At 38.1% G+C, this 17,505-nt stretch overlaps 1 protein-coding gene across 1 annotated transcript in view; it reads right to left on the bottom strand.

The window, feature by feature from the left end:
• The window catches only part of MEP1A (meprin A subunit alpha), a 36,179-nt gene extending 19,941 nt beyond the window's left edge, over positions 1-16,238 (bottom strand). The window contains exons 1-6 of the mRNA XM_047860204.1: positions 16,170-16,238; positions 16,060-16,084; positions 15,921-15,971; positions 11,656-11,696; positions 10,610-10,685; positions 179-296 (exon numbers count right to left, since the gene is read on the bottom strand). Coding sequence (XP_047716160.1) covers positions 179-296; positions 10,610-10,685; positions 11,656-11,696; positions 15,921-15,971; positions 16,060-16,084; positions 16,170-16,238 — 380 coding nt within the window. The remainder of the gene's footprint in view (positions 1-178; positions 297-10,609; positions 10,686-11,655; positions 11,697-15,920; positions 15,972-16,059; positions 16,085-16,169) is intronic.
• Between the last annotated feature and the right edge of the window lie 1,267 nt (positions 16,239-17,505).

The raw sequence follows: 17,505 nt of genomic DNA, 5'->3' as shown, positions 1-17,505 counted from the left end.
GAGATAAATCTCTCTGTTGCCCAGACATAGCCAAACGACTCATTCTTCATCTAGAACATTAAAAATACGATAGTTTCAAAATTCACAGAGCAAGACTTGATTCTGCTTTCCGTTTCTTTCCGGTTTCTTCTTTTGAAAGACATGTGTCGCTTCACACTTTGTAAAATTTCATACTTACCCAGAAAACTTCTGAAATATGATGTATGAGCTCTCTCCTTCATAGGGCTTGAAATCCACACAGGACCTGAGGCGGAACATTTCAAAGGCGTAAAGAATGGCTCCTTTGGCGTTCAGCCCTGCAGAAATCAGTAAAAGTATCCATGAGCGTTACTTAAACCTTAGATAATATATATAACATGGTTCAGAGAAAATCTTGCCACCACATGAAATCCACAGAGGTTTATGGGTATATTTTTTGGTAGTTAGTAGATTCTTTGGAAACTACAACTATAAAACTAGTCCTGTATATAAACATTAAGTGTTGGGGCGCATGGGTGGCTCAGTCAGTTAAGCATCCAACTTCAGCTCAGGTCATGGTTTCGCGGTTTGTGGGTTCGAGCCCCGCATCCAGCTCTGTGCTGATAGTTCAGAGCCTAGAGCCTGCTAAGGATTCTATGTCTCCCTCTCTGACCCTCCCCCACTTGCGCTCTGTCTCTCTGTCTCAAAAATAAATAAGCATTAAAAAAATTATTTTAAAAACATTAAGTGCAAACTTTAAATATATAATGTAAATATAACTACTAAATAAGAATACACTCCTATGTGTAGCTGAACAAAATTATAAACTGACTTCCTTATTTCCTCCCTTCCCCTTTCCCCATTCAAGCAGAGATCCTGAGTGCAATTGCCTCAGGAGAGTCCCACTGCAGAGCAGAAGACTGCAAGCCATTTGTCTTCTGTGTGAATAAAGTACCTTGTAGAGAAGCAGTGAGAATGGTGCTCACTGCAGTCTAAAAAAATAACCTTCTTGCTGGAGGAAGACAGCAGAGTTTTGAGAAGTTTATGGGCTCTAAGAGCATGAGAAGCGCATCTGGTATTTTACTTTGCTTCCCGGCAAGGCTTCTGGAGAGATGACAAGACTAAACAGCGCTGGAAACAACCTTGGGAAAGATTTCCTTTTTTCTTTTTTTTAAGAAAAAAATTTTTAATATTTATTTTTGGGAGAGAGAGAGAGAGAAAGACAGAGTGCAAGTGGGGGAGGAGAAGAGAGAGAGGGAGACACAGAATCCGAAGCAGGTTCCAGGCTCCAAGCTGTCAGCACAGAGCCTGATGCCGGACTCGAACCGCGGGATCATGACCTGAGCCGAAGTCGGACGTTTAACCAACTGAGCCACGCAGGTGCCCCTGGAAAAGATTTCTATAACCCAAACTTGGAGTCAAAGCAGCAGAAGCCTAATGGACCTGAAGAGGCCAGCACAATAGATGCTTACTGGTAAACTGTAGGTTAGGACCAATGACCAAAGATCAAATGTCTTTCCTGTCCCCTAACAAGCACACATGCTGACATTGCAAAAGATAAGCATGGGGTGGGGAGGAAAGATACTCTGGAGGAACAGAGATTATGTTTTACTTAGTGTGTGTCCTTTTTTCTCCCATCAACTCATTGAAGGTAGGGCTCTAAGTTAAAAATTAAGCTATGTTATATAAAGTTACATTATATTTATTGTACATTTGCTTTTGTGCATTCTCTCAAAGAGTTTATAGTTCTTGGCAGTTTACTCCGTACTTACTTTATGGTTTCCTGACCCTATGTCATTTAATAAACTACCAAATTAGAGATTCACAGTTCAGATGTCGTAAGATTAGATCAAGGTCATTAAATAAATAATCAATGGAATAATCAGTAAATTACTTGTGGAAGCAACACAGGTAACAACGACAACATGACAGATTTTCATGAAGTTTTACCTATCCTCTGTGACATCTGTAATATGAATATTTGTACTCAAGACAGCTTAGTTGTCACGAAAGTTGTCACAAACTGGGACACAATGTTTGCAAAATACATATCTGACAAAAGACTTGCATCCAGAATATGTAAAACTCTCCTACAACTCAAAGAAGAAAGACAAATAACTAATCTTTTAAATGGGCAAACTATTTAAACAGGTATTTTACACAGGAAGACATACAAATGAACAAGAAGTAAATAAAAAGGAACGTAAAATGACAGTAAGTAAACTAAAACCACAATTACATACCACTACATGTCCACCAGTATGGCTAAAATTTAAAAAAATAACAGCAACGAATGTTGGAAAGTGGTGTAAATGAACTTTCATTCCTCATTTGTAGAAATTTGTAAAAATGTACGAGCACTTTGAAAGAGATCCAACACTAAACCTATGTCTGTATTATAACCCAACAATTTCACTTAAAAAAATTTTTTTAAGGTTTATTTAGTTTTGAGAGAGAGACAGAGTGCGAGCAGAGAGGGACAGAGAGAGAGAGGGGGACACAGAATCCAAAGCAAGCTCCAGGCTCCGAGGTCTCAGCACAGAGCGCATCGCAGGGCTCGAACCCACAAACCATGAGATCATGACCTGGGCCAAGTCGGATGCTTAACCGACTGAGTCACCCAGGCATCCCTCACTTTTGATACTTACACCAGAGACATGAATATGAACGCATATATTCCAAACAGGCATGTACAAGAATGTTCAGAGTAGCTTTAGTCATCATAGCTCAAACATAGAATCAATGCCCGTTGTCTATAAACAGGAGATTAGTTAAATAAGCTGTGATATACTGTATTCACGCAATGGAATGCCACTCAGTAATAAAAAGGAACAAACTATTGATAAACACAACAACATTGGTGAATCTCAAAGACATTTTACTGGGTAATCAAAAAAAAACCCCATAAAATACGATTCCATTCCTATGAAATTCTAGAACAGGCAAAAACAACAACAACAAAAAAGGAGTTGTTTCTGGAGGGTGAGAAGAACTATAAAAAGCATGAGAGAACTTTCTGGGATAATAAAAATGCTCTTTTTTTTTTTAAGTTTATTTATTTGTTTTGAGAGAGAGAAAGAGAAAGAGAGGGAGGGAGGAGCAGAGAGAGAGGGACAGAGAGAATCCCAAGTAGACTTCATGCTGCCAGTGCAGAGCCTGACACAGGGTTCAATCCTATGAACCAGGAGGTCATGACCTGAGCCAAAGCCAATAGTCAGAGGCTTAACCCACTGAGCCACCCAGGCACCCGATAAAAGTGCTCTTAATAGGAGTTGTATGAATATGTTTACATTGTAGAAGTGTAATATATAAAACCCACTGAACTGTTCAGTTAAGACTCATGCATTTTACTCTCTGTACATCTTACATTAAAAAGAACTATAAATAAATATTAAATTTCAGTTAAAGATATGCATGCTCAGGTGTTTGGGGTAAAGCATACTGGTCCCTGCAAATTACTCTGAAATGTATCAAAAATAGAATGTATTGACGGAAGTTTAGAAAGGTGGACAGGATGGATAGATGAGATAAAGCAAATATAGCAGAATGTTGTTTGTATAATGTAGGTGATAAGTATATGAGTGTTCACTGTACAATGGCTTTAGCTTTTTGTATGTTTAAGTTTTTTCATAATAAAATGTGGAAAAGGATAATAATTACAACTTTAAAGAAAGAAAGAAAAATCCTATCAGCTTACATTCTATTTCCAGTAAAAAAAAAAAAGTCCTTCAAAATGAAGACAAAAAAGAGGTGATTTTGAAGAAAGAAGAGAATTTGTCACCAACAGTTTTGCTCTACAAAAAATGCTAAAGAAAGTTCATTAGGCTAAAGAGAGATGACACCAGCTAAGAACCCAGATCTCCAGGGGGAATGAACAGAACCAGAAATATCAAGTATAAAAGTAAATATAGATAATTTTTTTCATTCATTACTTTAAGAGACAACTGATTAAAGCAAAAATGATAACACTGTATTATGAGGTTTATAAAGTATACAGTTGAAAAGTATAAGCCACAATAGCACAAAAGAAAGGGTTATAAATGAAACTATACTGTTCTAAAATGCTTACATTTTATGCAAAACAGCACAATATTAAGTCTAAGGATACTGTCACATATTAGGTCTACAAATTGTAATCCCTATTGCAAAGTCTCACAAAACAATACGAAGGGATTGAGCTGAAAAGCCACTACAGGCCCCAAGTGAAATTTTAAATTCTTGGATTTAACCAAAAGAAGGCAAGAAGAAATAAAAGCAAAAATAAAAGACAAATAATAACTGTTAGTTCTAAATCAAACTATATCAATAATTACATTAAATATAAATACACCAAATACTGTAGTTAAAATTCAGAGGTTGATAGACTAGTATAAAAAAGTAAGACCCAAATATATACTGTCTGAAAAAGAGACACTTCAAATATAAAAAAATTGATAGGTTGGAAGTAAAAAGTTGCACAAGATGCACAGTGCAAACAGTAAGTTTTATAAAGTTGGTGTAGCTAGATTTAAATTAGACAAAGTAGACTTCAAAACAGAGAAGATTGCCAGACATAAAGAGATACTTCTCTAAATGAGAAGAGTCAATTTAGCAAGATGATATGACAATGTGCTTGCACAGAAGAGCAGTTTCACGCAAGTGCAAAAAGAAGAAATAAACAAACGCGCAATTATAGTCAAAGAGTTTAACACCTCTCTCTCAGTAACAGATAAAACAATAAGTCCAAAACTCTATGCAGATATAAGTATTTGAACAACACAGTCACCTTGACTTATTTGACGTTGATAAAATAACATGCTCCAAACCAGCCAAATACAAGTTCTTTTCCAGTGCACATGGAATAGTTACAAAGGTAGACCATGAAACATGTCTCAGTAAATTTCAAAAGATTGAAATCTTATACAATATGTTCTCTGACCTCAACAAAATTAAACTAGAAATTAATAATAGAATATCTAGAAGAGCTACAGACATTTGTAAATTGAAAAGCACACTTCTAATTGACCCATTGATTTAAAAAAATTGCAAAGGAAATTAGAGCATATCTAAACTAAATTTTAATAAAGACACAACCATAGCAAAATTTGTGAAAAACAGTAAAAGCATAGTTTCAAATAAAATGTACAGATTTAGATATTATATTCTAAAAATGAAGTTTTAAAATCAATGATATAAATTTCCACCTTCACTTTAAAAAAAAGAAGAGCAGGGGCGCCTGGGTGGCTCAGTCGGTTAAGCCGCCGACTTCAGCTCAGGTCATGATCTCGCGGTCCGTGGGTTCCAGCCCCGCGTCGGGCTCTGTGCTGACAGCTCAGAGCCTGGAGCCTGTTTCATATTCTGTGTCTCCCTCTCTCTGACCCTCCCCTGTTCATGCTCTGTCTCTCCCTGTCTCAAAAATAAATAAAACATTAAAAAAATAAATAAATAATAAAAAATAAAAATAAAAAAAGAAGAGCAAATTAAACTGGAAGGAAGTAGAAGAAAGGAAATAATAAAGACAAGCAAAAAGCAACAAAATAGAAAGCAGACAAACAAGAGAAAATTAACAAGTCAAAAGTTGCTTCTTTGAAAAGATTAATAAATCAATACACTGCTTAAAAAACAAACAAAAAAAAGCAAGTCATAGACTGGGAGAAAATATTCACTATAATAAAACTTTTTAAAAAATCATGGTAAGAGTTGAACAGACATTTCATAAAAAAAGATACACAAATGACCAATAGCACATGACAATGTGGGAAATATCATTGGTCATTAGGAAAGTGCAAATTAAAATCACAATGAGAGTCCATTTTACAACCACCAGAATGGCTACAATTAAAAAGGTAAACATTGCCAATGTTACTGAAAATGTGGAACAAATGGAACACTGCTACATTGTTAGTGAGAATGAAAAATGGTACAGCCACTTCGGAAACCTGCTTGGCATTTTTATTGAAGTTAAACATATATTTGCCATATGATCAAGCAACTCTGTTTCTAGACATTGGCCCAAGATAAATTAAAAAATACATTTCCACAAAGACTTGTACACAATGATCAGAGTCTTGTACACAAGACTTTCACAAATGTGAAACAACCCAATGTCCATCAACTGAAAAAGGGATAAACAGCTGCCATAATACTGAGGAATATTTCTGAGTAGTAAAACAAGAATTAAGTACTGGTCCACAACAATATGGAAAATCTTCAAAAACATGTTGAGCAAAAGAAGCTGGATACAAAACAGTACATACTGTGTGATTCCATTTATCGGTAAACCAGTATACATTAGTAAATCGGTAAATCGGTATACATTAGTAAAACTAATGTATAAGGTAAAAGAATGGTCGTGTCTTTTGGAGCGTGGGGTAGAGATTGGCTGGCAATGCACACAGGAAATTTCTGGAGTGATGGGAGCATGGGTTACATAAGTTTACGTGTTTATCAAAAGCCACTGACTTTTACACTGATTTGTGAATTTCAATCCATGTAAATTTAACTTTGATAAAAGAATTATAAACGAAAATGAAACTAGTAAGTTGGCTCTTTCCAATGGTTTGGCCCCAGGCATCTGAACTTTTTTTAACCCTAAAGGTGATTCTCCTGTGATGCTACTTAAGAACCACTGTTGTATCTTTACTGCTGCTACCTTATTTCAGGCCACCTGTCTTCCAGCTTGCTCTTTTAATCTGTGACCTACATTACTGCTAAAGAGACCTTGCTACTCAAGCCGTGGCCGGCAGACCAAAAACATTAGCATCAGCTGGGGGACTGCGCAGCATCTCAGACCTCACCCCTGACCCACTCTGCAATTTCACAAGATCCTCAGGGGGGCCTTACGCACATTAAAGTCTGTGAGGCACTGACTTTTGCCTCACCGAGGCATGGCGAAGCTTAAATACAATATTAGGTGAAGGCACAGTGGCCAGCACATAATAGTGATTCAAAAATCATGTCCATGTCTTGATGGAAGGGGGACAGAGCAGGTGCGACAGACAGGAAGAAAAAGTGTAATGGGGAAAATACCCCTCTCAAAAGTTGATGTTTCTTCAATCACATGTCAATAAATATGGGTGCTCCATGAATTTGCAAACGTGCTGGCAAACACTGGGGGAATAAGAACTCAAATTTCCATAAATAAATAAATAAATAAATAAATAACTGAGGACAACAGCATTTGTTTATATCTAGCTCTTCTCCAGAAAAGGGATCAGCACTAATAACAGCGGTGGAAAATATTGAAACATAAGCTATGTCTCCTGAGAGTGGGAGTAGCCTGGCAGCCCATTAAGATAGCGCAAGCCTGTCCCAGCCTCCCCTCTCCTCTGACCTTCCCGCATCCATGAGATGGGCCTCACAGGCATTGCATCATCGTGGCTGTTCAGCTGTCAGTTACCTGCTTGAGGTCAGGCAGTGTCCACACGTGGCTTCAAATATTTATTTATTTCCCCCAAGTGTTATTTCTAACAATGAGCCAACTATAACTTATCCAGTCCTTTATCTTAAGAGAGAAAAGAATTGAAATTATTACTTCTGAGGAGGAAGGGCTCTGAGAATGTGAAATATAGACTTTTCTATTTCTCAAAAGGATGGAGTGTTTGTTTTGCAACAACAGGGGAAGACATCAGTATGCTGACAATATATTTAGATTTACCTCTATTATTATTTAAAGTGTAAATTATTCGCTGTGGTGAAGCCAAATTATATTTTATTGTATTTTTGTTCTTTATGGTGCTCTTGGTTTTATTAACATGATAATGTGTCGGGCATTTTTAAAATTGTTATTTGATATTCTGTAATTTTTAAAATTACCTCTTGTATCAAAAAAAAAAGAGAACTACAGGCCAATATCCCTGATGAATACGGATGCAAAAATTCTCAATGAGATACTAGCAAATCGAATTCAACAGCATATAAAAAGAATTATTCACCATGATCAAGTGGGATTCATTCCTGGGCTGTAGGGCTGGTTCAACATCGCAAATCAATCAATGTGATACATCACATTAATAAAAGAAAAGATAAGAACCATATGATCCTGTCAATCGATGCAGAAAAAGCATTTGACAAAATTCAGCATTCTTTCTTAATAAAAACCCTTGAGAAAGTCGGGATAGAAGGAACATACTTAAATATCATAAAAGCCATTTATGAAAAGCCCACAGCTGATATCATCCTCAATGGGGAAAAACTGAGAGCTTTCCCCCTGAGATGAGGAACACGAGAGGGATGTCCACTCTCACCGCTGTTGTTTAACATAGTGTTGGAAGTTCTAGCATCAGCAATCAGAAAACAAAATGAAATCAAAGGCATCGAAATTGGCAAAGATGAAGTCAAGCTTTCACTTTTTGCAAATGACATGATACTACACATGGAAAACCCGATAGACTCCACCAAAAGTCTGCTAGAACTGATACATGAATTCAGCAAAGTCGCAGGATACAAAATCAATGTACAGAAATCAGTTGCATTCTTATACACTAATAATGAAGCAACAGAAAGACAAATAAAAAAACTGATCCCATTCACAATTGCACCAAGAAGCATAAAATACCTAGGAATAAACCTAACCAAAGATGTAAAAGATCTGTTTGCTGAAAACTATAGAAACCTTATGAAGGAAATTGAAGAAGATACAAAGAAATGGAAAAACATTCCATGCTCATGGATTGCAAGAATAAATATTGTTAAAATGTCAATACTACCCAAAGCAATCTATACATTCAATGCAATCCCAATCAAAATTGCACCAGCATTCTTCTCAAGCTAGAACAAGCAATCCTAAAATTTGTGTGGAACCACAAAAGACCGTGAATAGCCAAAGTAATATTGAAGAAGAAGACCAAAGCGGGAAGCATCACAATCCCAGACTTTAGCCTCTACTACAAAGCTGTCATCATCAAGACAGCATGGTATTGGCACAAAAACAGACACATAGACCAATGGAATAGAATAGAGACTCCAGAATTGGACCCACAAATGTATGGCCAACTCATCTTTCACAAAGCAGGAAAGAATATCCAATGGAAAAAAGACAGTCTCTTTAACAAATGGTGCTGGGAGAACTGGACAGCAACATGCAGAAAAATGAAATTAGACCATTTTCTTACACCATTCACAAAAATAAACTCAAAATGGATGAAGGACCTGAATGTGACACAGGGAACCATCAAAACCCTAGAGGAGAAAGCAGGAAAAAACCTCTCTGACCTCAGCTGAAGCAATTTCTTACTTGACACATCCCCAAAGGCAAACCTCATGAAGATAAAAAGCTTCTGCAAAGGAAACAATCAACAAAACTAAAAGGCAACCGACAGAATGGGAAAAGATATTTGCAAATGACCTATCGGACAAAGGGCTAGTATCCAAAATCTATAAAGAGCTCACCAAACTCCACACCCGAAAAACAAATAACCCAGTGAAGAAATGGGCAGAAAACATGAATAGACACTTCTCTAAAGAAGACATCCAGATGGCCAAGAGGCACACGAAAAGATGCTCAACGTTGCTCCTCATCAGAGAAATACAAATCAAAACCACACTCAGATACCACCTCACACCAGTCGGAGTGGCTAAAATGAACAAATCAGGAGACTATAGACGCTGGCGAGGATGTGGAGAAACGGGAACCCTCTTGCACTGTTGGTGGGAATGCAAACTGGTGCAGCCACTCTGGAAAACAGTGTGCAGGTTCCTCAAAAAATTAAAAATAGACCTACCCTATGACCCAGCAGTAGCACTGCTAGGAATTTACCCAAGGGATACAGGAGTACTGATGCATAGGGACAATTGTACCCCAATGTTTACAGCAGCACTTTCAACAATAACCAAATTATGGAAAGAGCCTAAATGTCCATCAACTGATGAATGGATAAAGAAGTTGTGGTTTATATACACAATGGAGTACTACTTGACAATGAGAAAGAATGAAATCTGGCCTTTTGTAGCAACGTGGATGGAACTGGACAGTGTTATGCTAAGTGAAATAAGTCATACAGAGAAAGACACCATATGTTTTCACTCTTATGTGGATCCTGAGAAACTTAACAGAAGACCATGGGGGAGGGGAAGGAGAAAAAAAAAAGAGGTTAGAGAGAGAGGGAGGCAAACCATAAGAGACTCTTAAAAACTGAGAACAAACTGAGGGTTGATGGGAGGTGGGAGGGAGGGGAGGGTAGGTGATGGCTATTGAGGAGGGCACCTGTTGGGATGAGCACTGGGTGTTGTATGGAAACCAATTTGACAATAAATTTCATATTTAAACAAAAAAAAGAAAGAAAAAGAAAATACTGACATGAACATAAAAAAAGTAAATTAATTAAAAAAAATAAAGTGTAAGTTTTTCACCGTGGTGAAGCCAAATTATATTTCATTGTATTTTTGTTCTTTACGGTGCCCTTGGTTTTATTAACATGTAATGTGTTATGCATTTTTAAATTGTTATTTGATATTCTGTAATTTTTAAAATTACCTCTTGTATCTCCAACCAGTTAAGCTGCCCTGGTGTCAGTGTAATGTCATACATTCAATTCCATGGGATAAAGAACCATCAGGACTTGGAACCCCTCATATGCAATGGTGTTACTCCCAATCTGAAGCTGATGAACAGGAGGAGTGGGGAGGGAGAAGAGTAAAACCCAAAGTGTCTAATTAAACCAATTAATATTACCCAAATTGTCAGCCAGAATGTAAGGGATGGGGAACTTCCATCTGGTGTTAGGGTCTCTCAGGCCATTTCTGGAGTTCTGTGGAAACAAGGCAAAGATAACCAGGAAGGCAATCCTTGAGGCCCCCCTGGCCTCCTCTTTCACTAAATTTTCACACCACAAACAACCTGTCATACAATTCAAACAACTCAATCACATTTGTCTTCTGATGACCAAAGTGATTGAAGTTCATTACAGACAATTTGGAAACTTCAGAGAAATTATTAAGGACAAAATTTAAAATACCTACAATTTCTAAAAGTTGAGATAGTCACTTTAAGCATATTGGTGCATTGGGGCACCTGGGTGGCTCAGTCGGTTAAGCATACAACTTTGGCTCAGGTCATGATCTCACGGCTTGTGAGTTCAAGCCCCGTGTTGGGCTCTGTACTGACAGCTCAGAGCCTGAGCCTGCTTCGGATTCTGTGTCTCTTTCTCTCTCTCTGCCCCTCCCCTGCTTGTGTTATGTCTCTGTCTCTCAAAAATAGATACATATATTGGTGCATTTCCTTCTCTCATTCACTTACTGGGAAAAATAAGTGAACATGTAATATGGTAATTATAGACTCTTTGTACTGTTTACTTATTTTTCATCTGTTTTTGTCATCATCGACCACAGTTGAAGCCCCTGTGGGTACAGATGATATATTAGATTCTTTCATGTCCTCCACAGTGCCCATGCCAGGGCTGGACACAGCAGAGGCTCCCAGTCATAAAAAACAGCCAGTACTGGGGCGCCTGGGTGGCGCAGTCGGTTGAGCGTCCGACTTCAGCCAGGTCAGGATCTCGTGGCCCGGGAGTTCAAGCCCCGCGTCGGGCTCTGGGCTGATGGCTCAGAGCCTGGAGCCTGTTTCCGATTCTGTGTCTCCCTCTCTCTCTGCCCCTCCCCCGTTCATGCTCTGTCTCTCTCTGTCCCAAAAATAAATAAACGTTGAAATAAAAATTAAAAAAAAAAACAAACAAACAGCCAGTACTGAGGATCGTCATTATGTCATTAACAGGTACTCACCCTTAGGAGGATGTCCCCTTGAAAGAGATCCAAGCCTTCAGCTAGATGCAGATTTAAAAAATATATATATTTGAGTGAGCATTACTAAAAGGCATTTCTCATAATAAAATTAATCTTTTCCATTGTAAATCTTTAGTGTTCATCTTCATGTGATAAAAGTCACTTTGAAATAGGCAAAATTTCCTCTAATTGAGTAAATGTAAACAACCCATAAATATCATGTCTTATCACATCGTTGGTCTCATTTTGCAACAAGAAACCTGGTCCAAGAATCTTAAAAGTAAGCAATGAATTAGAAGGCATCTTTTTGATCATTGACTCCAAATCTCTCATACTTGAGGAGGGCACAAGGGAATCTTGAGACAGGAAGTAAGGCACTAGGTGGTCAACAGTTGAGGGAGCTTGAGAACTCCTGACTTCCTTTTCAGGGCACTCTCTGCTATTGTTCCATCCTTCTTCATGACTGTAGGTAAATGGGTTGATTTTTCTCTGCCCCATGAATAAACAATGATACTCTCCAAAGCCAAACTCAAGATAATGCCCTTGCAATAAAGACCAGGCAAATATGGATAAATCCACTCAAACCGTATCTCCAAATATCTATCAGGAACTTAGCACGATAAAATTTCTCTCTGATGGTATTCTTTGAGTCTGGCCTCATTGTGTTTCTGAAAATAGGATTCTTAAAAGGGAAGACCCTTGTGGGGAAAATTATGGGCATGTAAAAGAATGTCTCTTCTTATCATAACCCTATTTGATAAGCAGCCTCCCCTGTAAAACACAAAGGACTTCAAACAGGGTCGGTAGATTATATCATTGTGAGAACAGTTCCTGATTTACAGCTGGGAAACCAAGCTAGAGAATTATCACCACAGCCTCACATGGTAACAGAGGTCCCATTTGGCAAAGCTGATGGCTCATTCATGATAAAGGACACCCTTGGGGTTGTAGGTATTAGGAGAAGCTGTGGTTTCACTTCCTAATGACTAAGGCTACCCTTGTATCATCCCTTTCCCCATGCACACATCTCTTTTTTTTTTTTTAGTTTATTTATTTATCTTGAGAGAGAGAGTGTGTGAGGGACAGAAAGAGAGGGAGAGAGAAAATTCCAAGCAGGACCACACCATCAGCACAGAGACCAGTGCAGGGCTTGAACCCATGACCTGCACGATCGCGACCTGAGCTGAAGTCAAGAGTCAGACACTCAACCAACTGAGCCACCCAGGTGCCTCTCCATGCACACATTTCCTAACCTGCATAAGCCTAACCTATGTATACAATCACAGCACAATTAAACAAAAACAAATAGCAATGACACGACTGCCTCATCGGCGTAGAATTGCCTTTTTGATAGGGGTAGTATGTGCTGGTCTATCCCCTCTCTGCCTTAGGCATGTCATGAACAAAAGCATACATTTCCTGACACCTGGTTTGGATTAGGGATGCAGGTGAGAGCTGGACTCTTCCAGAGTGATATGAACAAGCCCATTCAGACCTTGGCGCCCAGGCTGGTCAGCATAGATGAGGTCATGGAGGTGTGAGAGAGTAGAGCAGCTGGGGGGAGGAATTCTCAAAGAAGCACATATCCCTTAAAAAGAAGCCTCAGGAGATTCACTACCCAAGTTGCTCGTGCAGCATATATTTATTAAGCGCCTAATGTGTCCCAGACTTTGTTCTACCTGCTGGGGATGTAACGGAATAAAACAAAGCCCTCAAGGAGGTGATATTCTTGACTGGGGAGGGAGGAGAGACACACAAATAAATGAACTTGAGTAGCAGATGGGGAAAAGAGCAATAAAAGAAAAAAAGAACAACAGGGGGAAAGTGTTGAGGCAGGGGAGGGTTGACATTTTATAAAGGGTGGTCAGGGGAGGCTTCCCTGAGAAGGTGGCATTTAAGCAGAAATCTGATGGAATGGGGAATAAAGGAAGAGTATTGAGGGCAAAGGCAACAGCAAATAGAAATGAGGAAAGCCTTGATGTCTCAGAGCAGCTTTCCAAACTTTAGCCTGAGAATCCCCTGAGGGCTTCTTAAACACAGATGGTGGAGCCTACCCTCAGGGCTTCTCAGTGGGCAAGTCTGGGGCAGGGCCCGAGAATTTTGAGAATTTTCATTTCTAATAAGTTCTCTGGAGATGCTAATGCTTCTGGCCCGAGAATTTTCTAATAAGTTCTCTGGCGATGTTAATGCTTCTGGCTGGGGGACCACACACTGAGAACCACCTTTGCAGAGGAATAGCTATGAGGTCAGGGTGGCTGGAAAATCCAAGTAATTAAGGGAAAAAGTAGAAAAAAAAAAAAAAAAAGAGAGATCAGACGGCTGGCTAAGTTCAGCTCATCTCAGACTCTAATGTGCAGGGAATCAGCTGGGGTCTGTAAAAAGGGAGGTGGGGGTGAGACCCAAGATGCCGCATTTCTAGGAAAGCTCTTGGTGGTTCAAGTGATACTGACCTGCAAGACACATTTGGGGAATCAAGGTTCCAGGGGCTTTATTCTGTGTTGGACAAGATGTCAACCAGCACTGGTCAGTGTTGGAAGATTGGAAGATTGGATAAGAGAAGTGATATGGCCCGAATCATATCAGAAGGAGAGCTCTGTCTACTTTGGGAGGAAGAGCCTTGTGCAGGGTGAGGGCAGGAAGGCAAGAACAGTTATGAGGCCACCGCAAGAACCTGGCCAGACCCAGATGTCTTAGACCAAGACAGGAAAAGGGAAAGTGCTCAAAAGTCACAACTCGTGATATAATTTGATGGTAGATCTAATAGCATTTGCTGATAGATGGTGTGCATGTTGGGAGACAGATAAGAGTTGGGGCAGCTCTGAGGATCTGAGCCTACGGATCCAGACGGGGGGAATTTCTTTAAGTGAAATGAAAAGTCTGAAAAAAAGCAAATCTTGGGCTAGAAAGGTTAAATTGTGAGGCATGGAGACAAGATAGGTAAAAAGGTAACAATTTCCGGTGTGTGGTTTCTCCCGAACAGTTTTTGTGATGTAGAATCCGGCTACATTGTTAGGTAGCTAACCCTAACAATCCTAGCAGCTTATGACCTAAAGAGAGAAAAAACCCACATGGTAAAAGTTCTTCATTGGAGTCACACAGCTCAGAGCGGGTGGTGGAGATGAAAACAATGGCTCTAATATAAAAGAATGATCTTGTCTAGAAAAATAAGGATGTGATAAGGAAAAAACTCTAACTCTAGTGCCAGCCCTGTTTTAAAATACAGCCGATCCTCTCAGGTACTTACACCTTGATCGTCTGACTAAAGAGAGATTATTTCACGCCTAGCTCTGAAGTCTTGGGACCTGTTCACCCATTTACCTTACCAAACTATTTCTTTAAAACTATTTCAAGCTTTTCCAATTATATGTCAACTAGCCTCCCTTTCCTGTAAATGGGACAAAGCCACGGAAATTTGACCTTTAGCTCTGGGTTTTTCCAGTTTTGTAGTCTGCAAATAGCACTGGGTTGAGTTAGAAGAACTGAAGTGAGCCCCATCATTGCCATCTGTGATCTGGGCAGATCACCTCCACCACAAGGAGCTTCCTGTCCCTTCTTGCAAAATGAAAATTAGCACTTACTCTATTACAGGATTTGGCAATTGGATAGGAAAGCTCTTGATAAGGTATTTAGGATCGTGAATATCTGTTTCCCACCGATCCTAACCAAACATACCCAGAATGTAAAGGCTTCTCCTTCATTTTAGAAACAGAACAAGAGAGAGAAAAGCTTCTCTCTCCTCTTGGTAATGGACCAGATTGCTGGAGTTCTTCAATAAAAATGTTTGCAGCCAAGATGTTGAAATGGAATACCTTTACACTCTCTAAATCCTAAGCAAACAGGTATTAATGAATATGACACACCAGTAGAGGGGCTGGGTTCCCCCCTCCCCCACTAAATATAGCCCTAGGCATAGATTACATGTACATACATATATATATATATATATATATATATATATATATCAAACAGAATAATCATCTACTTTTCTTTCCTTTTTTCAAAATAAAGACAGGAACACTGAAATTTTTGTAAACAAAAATCATGTTATATGTTTCTAAATCCTTGGAGCACTCACTAGTTTCTCTAGAAAATGTGGTCTATCATTTCCATTTTTCAGAAACTTAGCATATTCCAATGAAACACCAATAGACATCTCTCCCCTAAAGTTACCCAATACTCTATCATGGAGATAAGAGCTGTTCAGCAATTGTATCATAAGATTTAAAATTATTTCAAGGCATTAATAATGCAGAAATTATACCCACCAAAATTGATTTCTGAAATATCCCTCTGTTCATCAAAATCTTCATCATGCACTGTTAAAAGTAGGGGAAAATTCTTATTAATCTTGCTGAACAAAAGAAAGTTCAGAAACACTCTCTATGCATTTCAATGGATTCTTACCATTTCCTTTAGAGAGATGTTTAATCTGAAAGAAATAAATGTACAGAAAATGGATAACATATACCAGAATTAATATTTCTGAACACTCATAACAGAAGAAGTCTACTTACAGATACAGCTGCTATGTGGGCACAAAACAAGATGAAAGACAGAACACAAGTGGATCTAATCCAAATCATTGTTGCAAGTGAACACATTTAGCAAATACACCTTGTGATAAATACTTTTCGGACCTTGCCCTGGCCGTCATTTTAGAAACTTTGACCCTCACATATGTACTGTGGCATTAAAAAAAAAAATAGCCAAAGGAAATGTCATTGATCCTTTTAAGAACAGATACCAAGTTTAACATAAAATCTCCAGCTCCCCAGACCAGGGAAAGGTTTGAAAAGGATAATATTGAGATGAATATATAAAAACCTGTAACATTTCTATACACCAGCAATAACATTCCTATATAGCAGCAAAACCTGTTCATGTAATATAACAGATAAAAAAAACCCATTCCACAGTATAAATCAAAACAATCTATAAAATATCTATAAAGTACTTAAATCCAGTAAAAATATTAAAATTTTATGGAAATGTTTTGAGCAATTATCAGAGGACATAGATCTATTCATACACACACACACACATTTATATCTATAAAATATTCATGAATGGAAAGACTTCATGTAATAAAGATGGTCATTATTTTGATATTTGTCTATAAATTAAGTGATTTTCCAATAAAAATCTTGCCAAGTTTCTTGTGAAACTTGATGAACTGACAAACCCTTTCTGAAATTTACATGAAAAAGTAAACTTCCAAAAGTAGATCAGAAAACTGAAAAGAAAGAACAAGGAGAAAGAACTGCCCTAATGGAATATCAAGAATTTTTTGAAGTTATAGTAGAGAGTGTGTTATTGCCAAAAAAGACAAAAAAATCAGTCTACAGAATGGAATAGACTATCAAAACAGATGCAAGACTATATGGGAATTTCACATGACAGGAGCCAAAAAGTCCATAGGGAAACTTTAGTCTTTCAACAGTAATGTGGGGACAACAGCATTTCCATATGAGGAAAAAATTAAATTCATACACCATTCATACACACACACACACACACACACACACACACACACACAAACTGAGTAGATTAAAGATGTATATACAAAAATCTAAACTTTGAAAAAATATAGGAAAAAATGCTTTTAACCTTGAGGTCAGAAAATATTGCTTAAACAATAAAAAAAAACCATATAAAGCATAGTAAGTTTGACTATATCAGGATTTAAAATTTTTGTGACAAAAGACACAACAGTATAGTTAAAAGATCAGCCACAGATGGAAGAAGACATTGATACTGCCTATAATTGAGTGAGAGTAAGTTATCCAGGGTATATAAAGGAATACCTACAAATAAATATGAAATAGAGAGAGAGATGATCCGAGAGAAAAA

The sequence above is a fragment of the Prionailurus viverrinus genome, chromosome B2 (assembly GCF_022837055.1).
Source record: "Prionailurus viverrinus isolate Anna chromosome B2, UM_Priviv_1.0, whole genome shotgun sequence".
Lineage (NCBI taxonomy): Eukaryota > Metazoa > Chordata > Mammalia > Carnivora > Felidae > Prionailurus > Prionailurus viverrinus.
The sequence above is the reverse complement of the archived record's forward strand: the minus strand, read 5'-3'. Positions and strand labels throughout refer to the sequence as shown.